Source organism: Somniosus microcephalus, chromosome 2 (assembly GCF_052327205.1).
Source record: "Somniosus microcephalus isolate GS21.2 chromosome 2, FLI_Smic_1.0, whole genome shotgun sequence".
In the NCBI taxonomy this organism is placed as follows: domain Eukaryota; kingdom Metazoa; phylum Chordata; class Chondrichthyes; order Squaliformes; family Somniosidae; genus Somniosus; species Somniosus microcephalus.
In genome coordinates, this window is record NC_140988.1 from 109,733,265 (window position 1) to 109,748,746 (window position 15,482).

At 46.6% G+C, this 15,482-nt stretch overlaps 1 protein-coding gene across 1 annotated transcript in view; it reads left to right on the plus strand.

The window, feature by feature from the left end:
* The first annotated feature begins 5,924 nt into the window (after positions 1–5,924).
* The window catches only part of LOC147122883 (von Willebrand factor A domain-containing protein 2-like), a 35,508-nt gene continuing 25,950 nt past the window's right edge, over positions 5,925–15,482 (plus strand). Inside the window, exons 1-2 of the mRNA XM_085964681.1 lie at positions 5,925–5,970; positions 13,160–13,293. Coding sequence (XP_085820807.1) covers positions 5,925–5,970; positions 13,160–13,293 — 180 coding nt within the window. The remainder of the gene's footprint in view (positions 5,971–13,159; positions 13,294–15,482) is intronic.

Below are 15,482 nucleotides of genomic sequence, written 5' to 3' on the forward strand. Positions count from 1 at the left end.
ACCGAGTCTTGGCAGATACCTGATCAAACACGAGAAGGGAAACTGAAAGTAATGAAGATGAACAAGGTTGAAGAGCCAAACGGAGATCCTGTCGAAGAGAAGAGCAGAACTTCTTCAAGGTAGGCATTCCTAGAAGAGGTGTGGCAGTGAACCAAACACTAGTACGATAGCAAAATACTGCAGATGCTGGAAATCCGAAATAACAACAGAAAATGCTGGAAAAATTCAGCAGGCCAGGCAACATCCGTGGAGAGAAAATAGAGTCAATGTTTCGGGTGAAAACCCTTTGTCAAGACTAAAGAAGCACAGGAAATGAAATAGATTAAGAGGCCAGGCTGGGAGAGAACAAAAGAGAAGAAGAGACATTAAGAGGTATTCAAAACGAGACGAGATGGTGATAGGACTAGTGGAGAGACAAAAGACGGCTCTAGATTAGGTGTGAAATGCGCTGGCAGAATGGGAGACAGCTGCCATGTGGGAGAGAGAAAAAAAAAGAAGGGGCGGGGGAAGGCCAAAAAAAGATGTGGATAAAAAATATAAGTAAAAATGTAATAGGGGCCGAGGTTATGATCTGAAATTGTTGAACTCGATATTGAGTCCGGAAGGCCGTAAAGTGCTGTGCTGAGGTGCTGTTCCTCGAGTTTACGGTGAGCTTCCATGGAACAATGCAAGAGGCCGAGGACGGTGAGGTCCGAGTGGGAATGGGGCGGTGAATTAAAATGACAGGCGACCAGAAGCTCGGGGTCACCCTTACGGACTGAACGGAGGTGTTCCGCAAAGCAGTCACCCAATCTGCGTTTGGTCTCCCCAATGTAGAGGAGACCACATCGTGAGCAGCGAATACAGTATACTAGATTGCAAGAAGTACAAGTAAATTGCTGTTTCACCTGGAAGGGGTGTTTGGGGCCCTGGACAGTGGGAAGGGGGGAGGTATAAGGGCAGGTGTTACATCTCCTGCGCTTGCATGGGAAGGTGCCAGGGGAAGGGGTGTTGGGGGTGATAGAGAAGTAGACTAGGGTGTCTCGGAAGGAGCGGTCCCTACGGAATGCTGAAAGGGGAGGGGAGGGGAAGATGCATTTGGTGGTGGGATCACTTTGGAGGTGGCGGAAATGGTGGAGGATGATCCGTTGAATGTGGAGGCTGGTGGGGTAAAAGGTGAGGACAAGGGGACCCCTAGCGTGATTCCGGGAGGGAGGGGCAGGGGTTAGGGCAGAAGTGCGGGAGATAGAACGGACACGGTTGAGGGCCGTGTCAACCACAGTAGAGGGGAATCCTCGGTTGAGGAAAAAGGAAGACATGTCGGAAGCACTGGTGTGGAAGGTGGCATCGTCGGAGCAGATGCGGCGGAGACGGAGAAACTGGGGGAATGGAATAGAGTCCTTACAGGAGGCAGGGTGGGAGGAAGTGTAGTCCAGGTAGCTGTGGGAGTCAGTGGGCTTGTAGTGAATGTTGGTCAATAACCTATCCCCAGAGATGGAGACGGAGAAGTCGAGGAAGGGAAGGGAAGAGTCTGAGATGGACCATGTGAAGGTGAGGGAAGGGTGGAAATTGGAGGCAAAGTGAATGAAATTGTCTAGTTCAGGGCGAGAGCAGGAAACAGCACCGATACAGTCATCAATGTACCGGAAAAAGAGGTGAGGGAGGGGACCCGAGTAGGACTGGAACAAAGAATGTTCCACATATCCCATGAAAAGGAGATTTCCCAGGTTCATTGCACTTAGCATCGTCAACAGGGAGATTATTAGACTAATTATCCAAGAAGTTTAACATCAGTGGTGGGTAAAGTTTCAGAGACAATAATCAAGGAAAAAATTAACGGGCACTTGGTGAGGTTTAAGCTAATTAAGGAGAGCCAACACAGATTTGTAAAAGACAGATCGTGTTTGACTAATCTAATTAAATTTTATGATGAAGTAACAGGGAGGATTGATGAAGAGAATACAATGGAAAAAGAAAATACTGCCGATGCTGCAAATCTGAAATAAAAACAGAAAATGCTGGAGAAACTCAACAGGCCAGGCAGCATCTGTGAAGAGAGAAACAGAGTTAACGTTATATGTCGATGACCTTTCGTCAGAACTGGAAAAAAGCAGGAAATGGAACAGATTTTTAAGCAAGTGTAGTGTCTGGGAAATGGGGGAGGGGATGAAAGCACACAAGGGAATGCCTGTGATAGGATAGAAGGCAGGAGAGATTAAGGGACATTGAGAGACATTAAGAGATATTCAAGGCAAAAGGCGATGGTAATGGGACAGGTTAAGAAACAAAGGATGGCTCTAGATGAATCGTAAATTGCACTGGCAGAATGGAAGACAGCTGCCACGTGGGAGAGAAGAACAGAACAAAAGTGTGGATAAAAAATATATATATGATAGGGGCCAGGGTTATGATCTGAAATTGTTGAACTCTATGTTGAGTCCAGAAGGCTGTAAAGCGCCTAATCGAAAAATGAGGTGCTGTTCCTCGAGCTTACGCTGAGCTTCCATGGAACAATGCAAGAGACCGAGGACAGTGCGGTCTGAGTGGGAGTGGAGCAGTGAATTAAAGTGACAGGCGACCGGAAGCTCGGGGTCCCCCTTATGGACTGAATGGAGGTGTTCCGCAAAGCAGTCACCCAATCTACGTTTGGTCTCCCCAATGTAGAGGAGACCACATCGTGAGCAGCGAATACAGTATACTAAAATTGCAAGAAGTACAAGTAAATCACTGTTTCACCTGGAAGGGGTGTTTGGGGCCCTGGGCAGTGGGAAGTGGGGAGGTATAAAGGCATGTGTTGCATCTCCTGCACTTGCACGGGAAGGTGCCGGGCGAATGGGGAAGGGGTGTTGGGGGTGATAGAGGAGTGGGCTAGGGTGTTGCGGAGGGAGCGGTCCCTATGGAATGCTGAAAGGGGAGATGAGGGGAAGATGCATTTGGTGGTGAGATCATGGAGGTGACGGAAATGGCGGAGGATGATCCGTTGAATGTGAAGGCTGGTGGGGTGAAAGGTGAGGATAAGGGGAACTCTATCGTGGTTCCGGGAGGGAGGGGCAGGGATGAGGGCTGAAGTGCGAGAGATAGAACGGACACGGTTAAGGACCGTGTCAACCACTGTAGAGGGGAATCCTCGGTTGAGGAAAAAGGAAGACATGTCGGAGGCACTGGTATGGAAGGTGGCATCGTCAGAGCAAATGCGGCGGAGACGGAGAAACTGGGAGAATGGAATAGAGTCCCTACAGGAAGCGGGGTGGGAGGAAGTGTAGTCCAGGTAGCTGTGGGAGTCAGTGGGCTTGTAGTGAATATTTGTCAATAATGCAATAATGCAATGGATGTTGTTTACATGGATTTTAGGAAGGTGTTTGACAAAGTACCACATAGAAGGCTTATGGAATAGGTGGGTTAGTGGCAGCTTGGATAAGGAATTGGCTCAAGGACAGAAAATAGCGAGTTGTGGTAAATGTCTGTTTTTCAGACTGGAGGATGGTAGACGGTGGTGTTCCCCAAGGGTCAGTGCTGGGGCCACTGCTTCTTTTGCTATATATAAACGACCTGGATATTGGAATACAGAGTACAATTTCTAAATTTGCCTATGGCAGCAAACTTGGGGGTGTGGCAAACAGTGAGGATGATACCAATCGACTGCAACAGGACATACAAAGGCTAGCAGAATGGGCAGACAAGTGGCAGATGTAATTTAATACAGAGAAGTGTGAGGTGATGCATTTTGGCAGAAGGAACAGGGAGAGGCAATATACACTTAATGGCACAGTTTTAAAGAGTGTGCAGGGACAGAGGGACCTGGGAGTTAATGAGCATAGGTCCCTGAACGTGGCGGGACATATTGAGAGAGTGGTTAGCAAATCATATGGGATCTTGGGCTTCATAAATAGAGGTATTGAGTACAAAAGTAGAGAAATTATGCTGAACCTTTATAAAGCGCTGGTTAGACCACAACTGGAGTATTGCATACAGTTCTGGTCACCACACTTTAGAAAGGATGTGAATGCCCTTGAGAGGGTGCAGAGGAGATTTACCAGAATGGTTCCAGGGATGGGGGATCTTAGCTACAAGGACATGTTGGAGAAGCTGGATTTGTTTTCATTAGAGCAAAGGAGGTTGCGGGGTGATTTGATAGAGGTGTACAAGATTATGACAGGTTTGGATAGGCTAGACAGGGAAAGGCTGTTCCCATTAGTTGATGGAACAAGGACTAGGGGACACAGATTTAAGGTTTTGGGCAAGAGATACAGGGGGGGATGTGAGGGAAAACTTTTTTACGCAGCCAGTGGTGAGGACCTGGAACTCGGTGTCGACGGAAGTGGTGGAAGCGGAGACACTCAGGGCTGGATTTTATCAATGGAGGGGTGTAGGAGGCGGGACTACAACTTTTGGGGTTGTAGTCCAGCCTCCATCGAGTTGTGGCCAACCCACGCGATTTTCACTTGATTGACTTTGTTGAGTCCGCCCAGCGGGCTCAGCAGGCCAATTAAGGGCCACCCGGCAACAGGTGATGTCACAGATTGACATTTCATCTGTCAAGAGCTTTTGACAGATGAAATATCAGTGTTTGACAGCTCTTTGAAACTGTCAACCACTGACAATCTGTACTCTAAGTTAATTCCTTCTTCTCAGGCTGATTTAGAGATCTCTCCAGAACAGAAAGCTGAATGCTGCAGATTTTGACAGCTCGCGGGCATTCTGTTTTCTGTGCCGGTGAGATGAGGGGCTCCCGAGACCTGAAGGAAGGAAGCCTGTAAAGGTAAGTAAAACTTATTTAAACACTTTACACACACCAAACACACTTACCTCTGCACTCATGCACCCATCACTCACCTGAACACCGGACATCTCGAACCCTCCAAGTCCTTCAGTCCGACGGTCTACCTCGCTAACTTGGCGTGGTTTGGAGCCGTCGGGAAGCCCACACTTCAGGGATAAAAATAGGGATTAGGCTAAAAACTGCCTGTTAACTACCTGTTAACAGGCAGTTAATTGGCACTAATCCCCTTCCCGCCTCGGGGAGGCGGCTCCCAGCCCAGGTCGGGTACCCGCCTCCTGTGAAACGGGCATGGAGGGGGGTTGGGGGCGAGATGGGTTCGTGCCCCCCAATTTCGCAATTTTAACCCCCCACATGCCTCCAATCCCGCCTCAATGGCCCGATGAAATTCGAGCCCTCAATGTTTTCAAGGGGAGACTGATTAGGCACTTGAGGGAAATAAACTTGCAGGGCTATGGGGATAGAGCGGGGGAATGGGACTGACTGGATTGCTCTACAGAGAGCCAGCACGGACTCGATGGACCGACCGGCCTCCTTCTGTGCCGTTATGACTCTATGACCTCCAACATTCATTTTCAGTACTAAACTAGCAAAATTGGGACTGGTTAGCAATTTTCCCTCACAGCAGTGATTGAGCAGTGAAATACCATTTCAATCATTCTTTTAGACTAATTATTATTGATTCCTGCCTTAATGTTTTAGTTGAGTTTGATAGCTTCTGGTGTTCAAGGTTTTGCTCAGCTAGTATGTATGGTGCTCTATGTGTCAGTGAAAAGTTTTTAGATTTTTAACATCACAATTTGGAATTGTTTTCAAACATATCACTGGCTCCTTAGCAATGTTTATAATAGGAGCACAACCGTTAGTCAGAAAAACATAATTTTTGAAGTAATGTGCTCCTGGACAAAGAGGAATGAATGTGATTTTAAATGTTATGTGCTAGCGATATTGCAAGCCTTGCTCATGTGTTCAGTTGGAGCTAATCTAAATTTGCCTACCCATTCAGATTTGGATTAAGCTAGATAAAGCAATTGGGTCATGAGGAAGAATTGCGTACAAGTGGAAATTTGGAGTTACATATAAGTGAGTTTAAGTACATCCATTTTAAAGTAAACTATTCCATTTATTTCTTTGAACAGTCTCCCAAGGACGTGGCTTGCAGCAGCTCATGGCTGACAAAGAAACACTAGTCAAGATTTTGTCTTCAGGAAACTGTAAGTTGGGTTTTTGAAACATTCATACAATCTTAGATTAGTGTCATCCTAAAGCCAAATCTGTAAGTTATCTGAAAAATGCACGTAAAAATAACCTATTCACCTAATTCAGTGCTATGAACATTCTCACTGGAGTGAAATGTTGTTTCTGTAGTTGACCATTAATGACATCAGTATGGCTCGTGGGAAAAGTGTAATACAACGATAGAAACTACCCAGCATCAGCATCAAGCATTCCTACATCCTAATCTCTGATTGAAACTGCCAAATTTGGCATCATCTGGAGTACTGCCTTCAGTTCTGGGCACCGCACGCCAGGAAGGATAGATTAGCCTTGGAGGGGGTGCAGCGTAGATTCACCAGAATGATACTGGGCCTCAAAGGGTTAAATTGTGAGGATAGGTTGCATAGACTAGGCTTGTATTCATTCCCTGGAGTATAGAAGATTAAGGGGCGATCTAATTGAGGTGTTTAAGATGATTAAAGGATTTGATAGGGTAGATAGAGGGAAACTATTTCCTCTGGTGGGAAATCCAGAACAAGAGGCATAACATTAAAATTAGAGCTTGTCCATTCAGCGTGATACCAGGAAACACTTCTTCACACAGAGGGTAGTGGAACTCTGGAAATCTCTCCCCCAAAAATCCGTTGAGGGTAGGTCAATTGAAAATTTCAAAACTGAACTTAATAGATATTTGTTAGGCAAGGGTAGTAAGGGTTACAGAACCAAGGCGGGTAGATGGAGTTAAGATGCAGATCAGCCATAATCTAATTGAATGGCAGAACATGATCGAGGGGCTGAATGGCCTACTCCTGTTCCTATGTTACACATTGACGCCATTTCCCCGGGTTACCATCGATCTTCTGCCAAAGTTACGGTTTGAGATCGGGAGAATCTGCGTGGAATCTGTACTCCGTAATGTCAGAAGAGAGAGGAGATTTTCATCTCGTTGGTTTGGTTGGATTTGAAGCAGGCTCCTTGTGTGGCCGGACTGTTTGAACTGTGCAATATGTAATTATGTAAAGGATAGTATGCATTTGAAAAGGAGGGTATGCAAAGACTCACAGGCCTTTTGATGCACACCCTATCCACTTAATGGTGCAACCTCATGCTCCAACCTTCCTAACATCTAGTATTGCTGACTCTGGGTATAGGGAAACATAAGACCAAAGCAGAAATTGAGCTTTCAGATGTATGAAATTCAATTGAATTGTTCAATAATTATTCACTTAATTTTCGAAGTTGAGTCCTGGTTCCAGTGTTGTGGGAACCACCTCATTTATATTGTGGCATCTTTCTACAGCAGCTGGCTCCACTACAACACAAGTGGAAATAGCATCTACTCAGCTGACACTGGTACCCTGCTCAATGGCCGGGGAAGGTCTCTTCAAACCACTTTGCTGGTCTGTACAGGGCAAAACAAGCACTTTAACTGCTCAGCCAGTTAGTGAGGAGAAGCATGGCTGGAGGTGCCGATCACTTTTGGATACAGCAGCGTTGCCTTGTTTGTATTACCAGTTTGTCAGTGACAGTAGAATTGCTGTTGGCAACAAACCAACAATGTAAATACAGCAGCAGTAAAACCCAATCAGCTGGAGTCATGTCGCACTTCCATGTGCCTGACACGGGTCATTTCCCAAGTATACAGTGATGGAATATTATCTGATTCACTGCACATATGAGGCAATCAATAGAAAATCCCTATGGAGCTGAACTGAGTCATGTTTAGAGAAATTCCTGCTCAATCTAAGGGGCGCCATCTTGTTGAGAAGTTTTTGTCAAACCTTTCGCTGGAGCCTGATGACACAATTTGCGTCAATGTATATCATCACATTCCATCACTGGTATGTGGCATCATTGTGACTGTAATGTATGTACCTTTAAGGGGGGAACTACTTTCTACAGCTCATGTATACTGTAGTACCGGCAGTGACCACACCTGTATATAACGCTGAGTAGTAATCTGTTGTTTCAGTTGCAGTTTGAACCATGTTGAGTAAACACCTGTTGTACCGTTCTCTGCAGTCCTTTTCTTATTATTACACGGACGTAACAGTGGCGACGAGCAAGTTTGAACCTACCTGCAACTCTGCATCACCTCCCAGGGATTCGCTCCTGGAGAACAGTGGAAGAAGGTCGAGTCCAGAAGCACGGGCATCGACCACGGGCAACCGCCCAGTCATCCATGGAGATTTGAGCATCGCAGGGGAGGCTGTCGAGAGCCAGGCTTGGCTTTCCAGTCACGGTGGTCCAGCGAAATGGGCTGGCAACAGGTACTGCGCAGACCCTTCCCGGACAGCGACGGGCTAGAGCCCGACCGAGCGGCACAGAAAAAGGCCGAGCAGCATCGGTGGGGGAGAGAGAGAGGGCAGAGCGCACAGGGCGCAGCCGGTGTTCAGGACCGAGCGGCATCAACGGAGGAGAGAGGCGAGAGAGAGCAGAGCGCAGCCAGTGTTCAAGGGCCGAGCAGTGTCAACGGGGGAGAGAGGCGCGCAGGAAAATGCGAGGCGCTGCCATTGCCATGAGGACCGCAGAGAGCGGCGTTGGCAGCAGCGCAGGAGCAGCGCACGAAACCCACAGGGCGTCGCCATTTGCCATGAGGACCGCCGAGAGCGGCGTTGGCAGCAGCGCGGGAGACGCCATTTTAAGCCGCAGCGGGGAAGAAAGGAAAGCACGGGAGATGCCATTTTAAGCCAGTCTAACCACACCCAAAAATGCCGAAGAGTGGCAGTATCACAGCGTTCGACAATGAAGTCGAAGATTGGACGACATATGTCGAACACATAGAAGTATACTGCAAGGCGAATGAAGTGCCAGATGACAAGAAAGCGCTGGTATTGTTGAATTCAATGGGTGCAAAAACATATGGCTTACTACGAAACCTAGTAACCCCAGAGAAGCCAGTAGAAAAGGATTCTGAAAACATAGTGTCAATCCTACAGGACCACTTAAACCCCACACCACTGCTGATAGCAGAAAGATTTAAGTTTCACAAAAGGAACCAGTATAAAGATGAAAGTAATGCTGAGTATTTAACGGAACTGCGCAAGCTATCGAAACACTGCCAGTTTGGAACGGGACTAGCAGATACCTTAAGGGACAAGTTTGTGTGTGGGCTTCAAAGTGAAGGAACCCAGAAACGGCTTTTATCTGAAAAGGACCTTATGCTGGAAAAGGCTTTCAGCATTGTGGTATCATATGAAGCAGCAGCACGGGGCGCTGCAGAGATACAATAGAGACCACAAGAATATGGCACAAACGAAATGTCATATGGAAAAGAGAAGTGCTATCTCTGCGGCAGAACAACACACGACCAGAATGATTGCTGGTTCAAAGACAAAGTGTGCAGACAGTGTGGAAAAGTAGGACACATAGCACGAGTCTGCAGGTCAGGAAAGAAAACCAGCAATAAGAAACCGACCAAAGGGAAGTACAAGAAGGTACATAAGATAACGGAGAATAGTTCAGACGAACAAAAGAGTGATAACGACTCCGAAAGCAGGGAACTGAGTTGTCTGAAACTATATAATGTGATCACAACGGAGGATCACCGAACCATTTGGGTCGCTCTCAAGATAGCAGGAGTCCAGGTAAAGATGGAATTGGACACAGGATCAGCTCTAACAGTCATAAACCGACGGGACTACGAGCGGCTATTCTCACACATACCCTTGAGAGACACAAAAATTATTTTGAAGACGTACATGGGGCAAAAAGTCTACCCCAAAGGAAAAATAAGGGTGACCGTTATATATAACGGTAAGGAAACACCAAAACTAGACCTGTATGTATTGCAAGATGGAGGACCACCATTACTGGGACGTGAATGGATCCGGAAAATACAACTGGATTGGCATTCCATACAGGCACTGACTGGCTGACAAAAAGGATGACGACGCCACACCTGGGCGACTGTCAAAGATCCTAACTGACGCGAAAGAAGTGTTCCAGCAAGGACTCGGAACACTAAAAGGCATGACAGCGATGATTAAAATTGAAGAAAACGCAAGCCCAACATTTTTTAAGGCCAGACCGGTACCTTATGCAATCCGCCCAGCTGTCGAAGCAGAGTTGGAGAGTCTGGAACATTCAGGTGCACTGTCCAAGGTAGACTGGAGCGAGTGGGCTACACCCATCGTCCCTGTGATGAAAATGTCGTTGAGCAGCACGCCTGGGGAACCAAGGAAGGTTCGCATCTGTGGGGACTTTAAGGTAACAGTGAACCCGGTCCTTCACACCATACAATATCCACTTCCGCGGATTGAAGATATTTTCGCCTCGCTATCTGGAGGGAAACGCTTCACTAAGATTGACCTGGCCCAGGCGTATCTGCAAATGGAGGTAGAAGAAGCATCAAAAAAATACCTCACAATCAACACCCATAAAGGTCTCTACCAATACAACCGGCTGGTATTCGGGGTAGCATCAGCTCCGGCTATTTGGCAGAGGGCAATGGAACAAGTCCTGCAAGGGATCCCAGGGACCCAGTGTTATTTGGACGACATCCTGGTCACGGGCGGAAATGACAGTGATCACCTTGCCAACCTGGAGCAGGTGCTCACTAGATTGCAGGAATATGGGCTCCGAGCTAACCGCCCCAAATGCGAGTTTTTTAGAAAATAGATCTCGTATTGTGGCCACGTTATCGATAAAGAGGGGTTACATAAGTCCCCAGAGAAGATTGAGGCAGTAGTCAAGGCTCCAGCACCGGAAAATGTGTCACAACTGAGGTCGTTCCTCGAGCTGGTAAACTACTACCATAAGTTCTTGCCAAATTTGTCTACAATACTACACCCACTGAACACCCTACTGCAAACTGGGGTGCCATGGAAGTGGAATGACGAATGTAGATGAGCTTTCCAGAAGAGCAAAACACTAATCACATCGAAAGAGGTATTGGCCCATTACAACCCAGCGTTACCAATTCGGTTCGCTTGTGATGCGTCGCCCTATGGCATTGGAGCGGTGCTGTCGCACAAATTCTCGGACGGCTCAGAGAGGCCAATAGCCTTTGCGTCACGATCACTAACCTCAGCCGCGCATAACTACGCCCAGATTGACAAGGAGGCCCTCAGCCTAGTGTGGGGAGTGAAAAAGTTCAATCACTATCTGCACAGGCAGAAATTCACCTTGCTGACTGATCACCAGCCTCTTGTCTCCATTTTTAATCCGAAGAAGGGCGTTCCGGTGATGACTGCGCAACGACTACAAAGATGGTCACTTTTTCTAGGAGCGCACCACTATGAGATTGAATATAAGGGCACGAAACAGCATGGAAATGCTGATAGGCTATCACGCCTGCCACTGCCTACTGCGGAGGAAGCACCAGCAGTGGATCCTGTTGAAATATTCCATTCGACTATAGTTGAATACCTACCGGTAACTAACGCTTGTATCGAAAAGGAAACCCAAAATGACCCGACACTGTCTCGGGTATATGATTTGACGGTGAAGGGATGGCCAGCATATGGCGACTCACTGTTGCCAGCATTCTCGACAAGGAGAGAACAGCTGTCAGTGTGCCGGGGGACCTTGATGTGTGGATCCCGAGTGGTAATTCCACCTAAGTTAAGGGAGAGAGTGCTCAATGAGCTTCATGAGGGTCATCTGGGAGGGGTAAAAATGAAAAGCCTAGCCAGGGCTTATGTGTGGTTGCCGGGAATCGATAAACAAATCGAGGACCTGACCAAGAGCTGCTCAGGATGCCAGAAAGTCCAAAATGCACCACCACAGGCCCCTCTACACCCATGGGAGTGGCTCTCATCTCCATGGCAACGGGTGCATATTGATTTTGCTGGTCCATTCATGGACTCAATGTTTTTAATAGCCATGGATGCGCACTCGAAATGGCCTGAGGTCATCAAAATGTCCTCCACCACCACGGAGAAAACTATTGCAGTCCTACGGACCATTTCTGCCAGGAATGGCTTGCCAGAACAGATTTCCTCCGACAACAGACCACAGTTTGTGTCTGAAGAGTTCCGGAAGTTCTTGAAAAAGAATGGGGTAAGGCATTACACATCCGCCCCGTATCATCCAGCCACAAATGGATTGGCTGAGAGGTTCGTACAAACCTTTAAGAAGGCAATAAAGGCTATGTACAATGACAACATTCCGCTGCAGCACAAAGTGGACAATTTCCTGTTCACCTACCGGAATGCGACACATGCAGTCACCAACCAGGCCCCAGCCATGATGTTCTTTAACCGAAGGTTAAGATCTCGCCTGGATTTGCTCAGACCAAACGTACGAAGAGATGTTGAGAGTAAGCAATTCCAGCACATCCATGAGAAGCCAACAAGGAGCTTCAATGTAGGGCAACCAGTCTTGGCCCGCGACTACCGAACAGAAAAATGGCAGCCAGGAACGATATGCACACGGCAGGGCCCACTAATGTACACAGTGGACGTTGGGGAGAGCATCGTGAGACGCCATGCTGACCAGATCCTAGAGTCACAGGAACAAGTCAACCCCATGCCTCGCCCATACGTGCCTGGTGATGAACCTGATGTACAGGTAGCATCTACCCCAGAAACAGTAGCATCGGAAGCTGATGAACCAACCGACGACAGGGGGCCAGAATCGCCTCCGCACCAAGAGCAAGACACTCTGGAAAGGCGCTATCCAGAAAGGATCAGGAAGCCTCCCCAAAGACTGAATTTATAAATAGACTATTTTCAGCTAATGTTGCATGTTAAAAGTGTTAATTTTAATTAGTTTGATATTTAATTGTTAAATGAGTGTTATGGTACTGTTAATCTAAAAGGGGAGGAATTGTAATGTATGTACCTTTAAGGGGGGAACTACTTTCTACAGCTCATGTATACTGTAGTACCGGCAGTGACCACACCTGTATATAACGCTGAGTAGTAATCCGTTGTTTCAGTTGCCGTTTGAACCACGTTGAGTAAACACCTGTTGTATCGTTCTCTGCAGTCCTTTTCTTATTATTACACGGACGTAACAGTGACGAAGGTGTTTTGTGGCTTTTCTATATCCTCTGTGATAACAACAGTGCCTTCTTTAAATATTTTGCTAGTGAGTGTAGCATTAATGTACCAAGTTTTGTTTGAACTTACATTTGAAAGTGAGAATAATTCTGACTTTTTTGTACTATTACCAAAATTACCTGTGCACTCAAAAACTGTTAATTCTAAACATGCAACCATGTTTTATTTTCTTTTTTAGTAATTCAGTGCTCGTCAGCTATTGATGTTTTGTTGCTGATGGATGGATCCTATAGTATAGGAAAAGGAAGCTTTGAAAGATCAAAACACTTTGCAGCCAAACTGTGCGATATGCTTGACATTAATCCTGACAGGGTAAGAGATAATGAATGTAATAAAATTAGCTGGAAAACCAAGGCACCATGTTTATTCTAAATTCTAATAGATTTGTTTGTGCTATTGCAGTGAAAGTTAAGTATGCATTTTTACTGATTATTCTTGTCTGCTTGTCTGCTAAGATCTGCTGTCAGTGAAAATATCTTGGTGATTAACAAAACTTCCATTTACTTCTGTACAGACTGATAGTACAGTCACAATAAATTTGCATCATGTGGCATGACAATGGAAATTCAGTTATTCTTCAAGACAAATGGTGAATGCTTGTCCAATGACTCAGTTGGAAAATGCATCGAGTTGTACAACCCAGCAAGGTCCTACATTTACTCCTACGTCTTTATGAGTTAGCTGATGGCAACCAGGGTGACTAAAAGGTCAGTACAATTGGCCTCAGCACCCCTGAGCTAGGGAGGGGAACAATTCGTCAGTATTCCCAATCCTGATCAGGGTCCAGTGGCTCCTGCTGGAAAGCGCATGTATGTGGATGTTGGGTAAGAGTTTGCCTGTGATGCCCTCCATAGTGAAATAGCTTGCTTCCACTTATTGTCTAGGCTCACACGCGAAGAATGGCCACTCACGTGGCTTTCGGCTGGGGTGGGAGGTGTATATATTGTGATGCACAAGGCATCGCAGCTGTGTGGGACAGGCTGGGTAGACAAGAGGGTCTTTTCTTGTCGGTCAGGGTTTGTATGTCCAAGCAAAGGACCACAGGGTAGCTGGCACACTTGGCTAGTTCACAAGCGTGAGTCGGGACCTTAGGGTGAGGAGGAAAGAAAGTTTGAATGGAAAAGCAAATCGGCAAGTAGGATTTCTTTCTGTCACAAGTGGATTTACCCCAAATTTCGCCACCTGGGTGATAACCTGGGGGAGCAGAATGACCACCTGTTGTAGAATCTGCCTGAGTTTAAGAACATAAGAACTTAAGAAATAGGAGCAGGAGTAGGCCATTCGGCCCTTTAAACCTGCTCTGTCATTCAATAAGATCCTGGTTGATCTTCTACATCAACTCCACCTTCTTGACCTATCCCCATATCCCTTGATTCCCTTAGTATCCAAAAATCTATTGATCTCAGTCTTGAATATACTCAACGACTGAGCATCCACAGCACTCTGGGATAGAGAATTCCAAAGATTCACAACTCTTTGAGTGAAGAAATTTCTCTTCATCTCAGTCCTAAATGGCCGACCCCTTATTCTGAGATGGTGTGATGCCTCCATTCCATAACATAATTTGGAGAACATGCTGAAAAGTGTCTTTTTGGGTTGAAACTGCCAGCATAGCACAGGAATGAAAGAAATCAACTTTAATTCATTCCTGACAGTATGGTAAGTATTTTCCAGGCTTGCTTGAGAGCAAAACCAGGTTTGTCAGTGGTGTGGTCTCTTTTATTTACCTGGTGTTGATTCAGTTGATTTCAATGGTGGGTTCTACAACAGGCGAGTGATCCGCTCTGCAAGGTTACTGCCCAGGCGGTGAAGGCAGAAATGACCCCCATAGACCCTTCATCAGAACTGGAAAGAAAATACAGATGAACAGAATAATAAAGTGATGGAGGAGGAAAAAAGGCTGTGCATGTACATACAAGAGAGGAAGCAGAATGATCTGTAAAGTGCTTAGAAGGTAAACAGGAGATGGCTAAATGGCTGAATTGCTATTAGCATGAGACAATACAAAGGAGCATTATAAAAGAAATTAAAGATATTTAAGAGACACAGAGAACACGTGAATAGCAGATTTTCGTTCCATTAAAATCAGTTGAAAAAGTGCTTCCTCATTTCACTCCTAAATTACCTAGCTCTAATTTTAAGATTATGCCCCCTTGTTCTGGATTTCCCTAGAATATATGGCCTAGAAATTCATTAAGGCGCCGGCAGCTTTGCAGCCAGTTACCGCCTAAAGAGGGCTTCTGCGCCAATACAGGAGCTTGCGCTGATATTCAGCGCAGCGGTAATGGCGGCGGTAGCCGTTAGCGCTGCGCCGGCACCGATGACGTCATCGGTATGCGCAGTGCCCCGGTTCCGCCCTGAAACCGGCCCGATCCCCATATTTAGTTGCGGCCGCCTCTTCCGCAGCGGCCGCAAACAGCGACCAGAAAACGGGGCCGTACTGTAGCCTTAGTGGGGCGCTTTAAGGTGGAGGTGCGGCCGGCCGCTTTTTCGGCGGCCGC